General features: G+C 47.5%; 1 protein-coding gene across 7 annotated transcripts in view; it reads left to right on the top strand.

Annotated features, from left to right (window-relative positions):
- Positions 1-2,490: 2,490 nt before the first annotated feature.
- TULP2 (TUB like protein 2) overlaps positions 2,491-6,000 on the top strand; it is a 41,369-nt gene continuing 37,859 nt past the window's right edge. For 3 of the 7 annotated variants that reach the window (XM_084805488.1, XM_084805491.1, XM_084805486.1), the window contains exon 1: positions 2,491-2,820. In XM_084805488.1, coding sequence (XP_084661614.1) covers positions 2,764-2,820 — 57 coding nt within the window. In that variant the 5' untranslated portion in view covers positions 2,491-2,763. Of the gene's footprint in view, positions 2,821-3,917; positions 3,999-5,524; positions 5,752-6,000 lie in introns of those variants that run through there. The other 4 variants (XM_084805489.1, XM_084805487.1, XM_084805490.1 and 1 more) reach the window with 3 other exon arrangements.

The following is a 6,000-nucleotide window of genomic DNA, read 5'->3' as shown; positions in this document are numbered from 1 at the left end:
CCTGGTCTTCCTTCTGCCCACCTCTGGCACACGTCTCACTTGCCAGGCCAAATGTCAGACCATGTGGGCCAGTTCTGCTGAGGGCCTCCCCAGGACATTTTGCTGCCTGAGGTGAGCGCAAGATGGTGCCCCCCTGCCTATTCCATGCATGTACAGAAGCCAGCTGGACTAGCAGTTGAATCCTTCTTGCTGCCCCCAGCATCTGCAGCCTGAGGTGATTGCCTCAGTCCAATTCTGGCCCTATTATTCGGCCAGCCTTCCCTAGTGTGCTGCCCTCCAGATGTGTTGGACTCCTATAATCCCCCAGTGCTAGGCACTTCAAAGATCTGGGGCCCAGTCTTTCCATTGGTATCAATTAGGGGTGTTTTTTTTTTTAGATTAATTGCCATGAAGAGGGGGGATTTGGGGCCCCCACTATGTACTGGGAAGGGAGGGTGAATTTCTCTGCCCCATTGGGATCCCCCTGGAAATCCATCCCCATGTATTGCAGGTAAGCTTAAGAAAAAATCTCCTGTTAGCACCGTGGAAAGATATTTCTAAATTTAAACGCCATGCTGGAGGTTGGGGGGGGGGGTGTTACAGCATGTGGGAAAGGGGAGCAAACCCTTCCCTCACCAGCTGCAATCCTCCTTGAAGATTGCCCCCCTGCATGGCAATTAAGTTGAGACAAAAACCTCCCATTGGTACCAATGGACACTGGGGTCTCTGGAGAGTAGGTCCAGGGCCATTGGAAATACATTTGGGACTGGGATCCCATGGGCCCAGGCCTTGCAGTGCCCCCAGCCAACACATCTGGAGTGCCCCAGGCTGCATTAGCAGGGTGAGGCAGCCACCACAGGCAGTGGATGCTTGGGTGGCAGGGAGCCATGGCAAGGGGTTGGAAGAGCTGTGTGCGCCATGGCTTTAAAAGGGGATTGGACAAATTCATGGAGGGTAGGGCTATCAATGGCTACTAGTCCTGATGGCTGTATGCTACATCAGAGGCTATGTACACCAGCTGCTGGGGAACATGGGCAGGTGAGTACTATTGTATTCATGTCCTGCTTGCGGGTTTCCTGTGAGTATCTGGTTGGCCACTGTGCAAACAGAATGCTGGACTATATGGACCTTTGGTCTGATCCCGCATGGCTCTTCTTATGTGGCCTGCCCTGCACCCCCTGAACTAGCCTGCCACGTTGCCTTCAGGTGCCATGGAGGAGACTGTTCCTTCACCAGTGTTGAAGTAAGTTTCAAGTCCCATCTTGTCCTTTGCCTCAGCTGGCAAAACGTCTCAGGTCAGCCGTGCCTCACTTGGCCCAATGGTGAGGCCGGCCTTGGTTCAGCTTGTCATGGGCTTGACAACCCCTCCTGTTTTTGCAGTCCCGAACTGGTGCCCTGCTAGGCTGTGTTGGGTCAAATGTGCAGGCCGTTGTGTTGGGACGAATACAGAACTCTTAAAATACAGGGATGGGGAACATGTAGCCCTCCAGATGTTGTGGGACTGCAGTTCCCATCAGCCCTAGCCAGCATAGCCAATAGTGAGATGATGGGAGTTGCAGTCCAACAACATCTGGAGGCCCACACGTCCCCCATCCCTGTCTTAAAAGAACAGAAGAAAAGTATATATTGTTTTATAAGCCACCTATATTTTGAAAAAGCAGGATTTTTTAAAAAGCAAATAAATGCATAATCCTATGCGTGTTTAGACAGAAAAAAGTCCTGCAGTTCCCAGCAGCTGGCTGGAGAATGCTGGGAGTTGTAGGACTTTTCTGTCTATACACACAGGATTGCGCCCTAAACTGAAAAAAGCAGACCGCAATAGGCAGCTGGGGGAGTAACTGATTAAAGACAACAGAGGCTACGGGCAAAAGGGATAAGCCACAGATAGAGAGGGCGATCAAGAGGATCAGGGCTGGGGGCACGGGAGGAACTGAATGATGAGACAAGAACTGTTTGATCCAAAGGACTCTTGAGCAAAATGGGAAGGACAAAAAATGAGCAATCGGGCAGGCAAAAGAGCAGGGGCAGGGGCAAGGAGAGGAAGATAGAGGGGAGAACTTGAGAGGAACAGTGCAATTGAACAACACCATTGTTTTTTAAGGTTGGTTTGAGTGTTGTCTCATCTGTATTGTGTTATATTGGATTTGTTTCTGTTTGCCGCTCATCTATTTTTTATGGATTGAGAGGTACATAAACTTAATAAAATAGATAACCAGTAAATAATAAATAAGTGGAGTAAATCAGAAAACGGAGATTAGGCCATAGATAAAACAGGAATCCATTTCTCCCACGGGGAGAGCCCCTATAGGCCCGCTGGAACTGGCCAAGTCATGTCAAAGTTTGCGCCCTAGAGGGATAGTGAATCTCATTGTCTATACATTCTGGAATTCTTTGTTCCAGAATGAAATGCCTTTTTAATCTTTTGTGGCCTGGCACTGCCACGGTTACCCATTGTCCAATCAGAAAACGGTAACTTGCTTGACAACCCCTGCCCTGAAGGCTAAAGGAACTAGTGTTGAAAGTAGCTGCAGTGAGACATAGGAGGAAAAACATTGCCTTAAAAAAAAAAAAAGATTCGAGCAAAGTTGCAGGTTTTCAACTCCGGCTGATCTATTGACCTCAGTTTCCAGGGGGAATGTCTTCTTTACCAGCAGTAATGCTGTCGAAGAGCTTGTCCTGTCTTTGCAAAGTCTGAAAGGGCTCCTTTGCACAATACAGGCTCATCCACATACCAGCAGAAGGTTTCTTGGATTCCTAGAGAGGGTAAAAAAAATACCTTGGACCATGCTCAATTGGAACGATGATACTAGCGTATCAAAAAGACTGAAATCTCCAGAAGAGGTAAGATACTAGATGGAAAGAAGAACATGCGGGGGGTTTGGGGCAGTATGCGTGTGTGTGTGAGATGCCGACGTGGGGACATGATAAGCTGTTTATAAAATTATGAATAGCGTCGACAAAAATCTTTTTCTTCATGTTTTCCACTCAGACTCAAGGGTCACCCTATTTCATGCCCCATGAAATCGACTAACAGCAGGACAGACAAAAAGGAAGCACTTTACATGACAACTCATTTAACCTATAGAAATACAAAAAGGAAGCACTTTACATGACAACTCATTTAACCTATAGAATTCACTAGTACGAGATCTGTGTGCCAGTGGCCAATTGCTTAGATGTATTATGAAAAGGGTTAGACCGGGGATGAACAACCCATGTGGCCCTCAGCCGCTTCCTTTGCGGCCTGCAGAGCCATGGGGATCCTGCCCAGAGATCTGAGATAAGGTCAGGCCATCCCTTGTTTGTTTGTTTGTTTCATTTCTATACTGCCCAATAGCCGAAGCTCTATGGGCGGTTCAAGGGCTAGCTAGGGAATGCCTGAAGTTAAGCTGATTAATGGCTACTGAGATAGCTATGGAACCCCCATGTTCAAAGGCAGTGCACCTCTGAATATCAGGTGCTGGGGAGAAAAACAACAGAAGAAACCAGTCACCTTAAGACTCTGTTTGTCAGCCTTTGGAGGTACTCTCTGGCTTGCTGCTGTTGGGACAGAATGCTTGTCTTGGAGGGGCCTTTTAGTCTGATCAAGCAAAACAGTTCTTATGTGGACAAAAGAGGCGGGGGAAGAGTGGATACAATTGACAAGAAGGTGTGGCTGGACAGGTACAGGCAGACAAGTGATTTATGGAGGGAGAGACAAAGGGGTTGTTCATACATCATGCTAACCCATGGTGGGTGGCAAGCTACACTGGGAGGTGGTTATGCAAACAGCCTACTGTGCTTCCATCAGACAATCACGCAAACAAGCTACACAGAGTAGTTTATTTCCCTGCCCCTCCTCCTCCTGTAGTCCTCCCGCCCAGCTGGGCAAGTATCCCAGCTTCCTTTGCGGTGGAAATAGAGATTGCTTGAGAGGAGCAGAGCGGCAGCAGTGTTTTGGGCCACTCTTACCAAGCAGCTCTGTAGGTGATCTCCGTAATCCATGCTGGTATGACAGACAACATGCGAACCCACCATAGGTAAAATAACCCTTACTGCAGGCCATGGGTTCTCAGGGTGGCTTATTTGGGGGAAATAATCCTCCATGGGTGGGAAAAAAATCCCACAGACAACATGCTAAGCCATCATGGGTTGTTCTGGAAAATAAGCCATCATGGCTTAATGTGTTGTGTGAACCCAGCCAAAGAGTGGTGTAGTGGAACCAGGGCTCAGAGGGTTGAAAGAGCCAGGGTGTTTTTGTTAGCAGGGATGATGACTTCATCTGCCACTCCTCAGCCTTCTCTGTTCTCTCTGAGCTTAGCTACAATCCTCACAGAAGCCGGGAGGAAATGGATTTTCTCCCTGGTGCTGGGAAAAGAAACTCAAAAATCTTCAGCTGGTAGTCTTACACTTTTTGCGAACATGTTATGTTCTTCTCTTTCCCTTTCTCAAGCAATCTCAGATCTCTCCAGCCAAAGTTGAACATGCTAACCACTACACTGCCCTTTGCCAGCTCATTATTCTATGAATGTCAGATGTTCGTAATAAATTGTGTATTTTGTTAATACTGCTGCTCTCAGGTGTGTCTGTGTACACACACACACAGCTAATACACAGTCTAGAAGACAGACAGACAGACAGACAGATAGATAGATATCAACAGAGCTGCCTGCATTTTGGACTCTCGTAGCATGGCTATTCAACATTTACCACTATACCCATGTCAACAAAGGATGAAAGAATGGACAGATTGACAGGCAAGGAATCGATGGGTGGAAAGATGGTCAAGGAAGGATGAACAAAAGATGGGCTGATGGTTGGATGGACAGAGGATGTGGGTGTATAGTTCTGGATGTTTTGTTTTTAAGCACTACAGTAAACTAGAGAAATTCACATGGGCGTTTACCCAACACTGTTAATATTGGACTTGCCAATTCTACATCTGTGCATTATATGTGTTTTGTAGATGTATTTTCCTCATTTTAAAGTAACTTGTGTGCACACTGGTGATGCTTACACATAGGATGCTTGTGCTCACACACCGTCCTTTGCATGCACACTTTTCATATACATACTTTTTGCACCTGTTCACCTGGGCACACGTGCAGCATTTCTCAGACCTGTGCTCAGAAGGTTTTCGACCCAAACAGACACACCCACACACACTTTCCCAAACAGAAAAAAGCAGTTGTATGCCCTCGCTAATCATGGAGTTGGCAGCTATGCATCTATGCACTACAGGTTTTTGGAGATATATTTTTCACATTCATATATGTGCACATACATAGGCCCATGAACACAGAGCCCCACAGTTTATTGCTCTTACGTCCTCTTGTACCGATGCCAACCGTTTCTTGCACACGCTCAAATCTTATGCACATTTAGGAGACATTTGTAAGCCTAATCATACATGTATCAGCTGCTCACTGGTATGCACACTTTCCCTCCATGCCATGGAAAATGCATGCCTTGCACTCTACACCAGGGCTAGTAGGCACTCACACACCCACACTCTAAAGCCACCATAAAGAATGCACCTTTCAAGGCAGCCCTGGAGACTTAAGACAGACAAAGCTGATTAAGCAGGAGAGAATGCAATGCTGGTTTGGTGGGGGAGGAGAACTCACTCAACTGTCCCGTCCCCCCATCCACCCCGCCTTCACCAGCTGCAGTTTGAAGGCAGCGTCAGAACCGGAGAAGAGAGCAGGAGAGAGAGAGGGCAGGATCGAACCTTAGCCTTGCATGTCTGAGATCTGCGGGGCTGGGAGCACTCCTGGGCTCTCTGGGGAGAGGGTGAGTAAGAAGGGAACTGGGTTTCCCGGACTTTTCAGGGGGTAGAATTGTATCGATTGGATGGTTGTTAGCTGTCTTAGGGTTCTCAAACAAAAGGTGGGATATAAATATTCCAAACGACACCTGGGCCCCCTGTGAAGAGGAGTGGGATCTAGCAACTTGTGACAGTGGCAAAGAAGAGCCAGCATGCCTGGTGTCTCAAGGAAGCAAGTTGAATCTCATAGCTTAGAACAGAAGGGCTCCGGGTGA

Source organism: Heloderma suspectum, chromosome 6 (genome assembly GCF_057233095.1).
Source record: "Heloderma suspectum isolate Gila_16-S chromosome 6, 16-S_ref, whole genome shotgun sequence".
Lineage (NCBI taxonomy): Eukaryota > Metazoa > Chordata > Lepidosauria > Squamata > Helodermatidae > Heloderma > Heloderma suspectum.
Note: the sequence above shows the minus strand (reverse complement) of the source record. Positions and strands in the feature narration are given on the sequence as shown.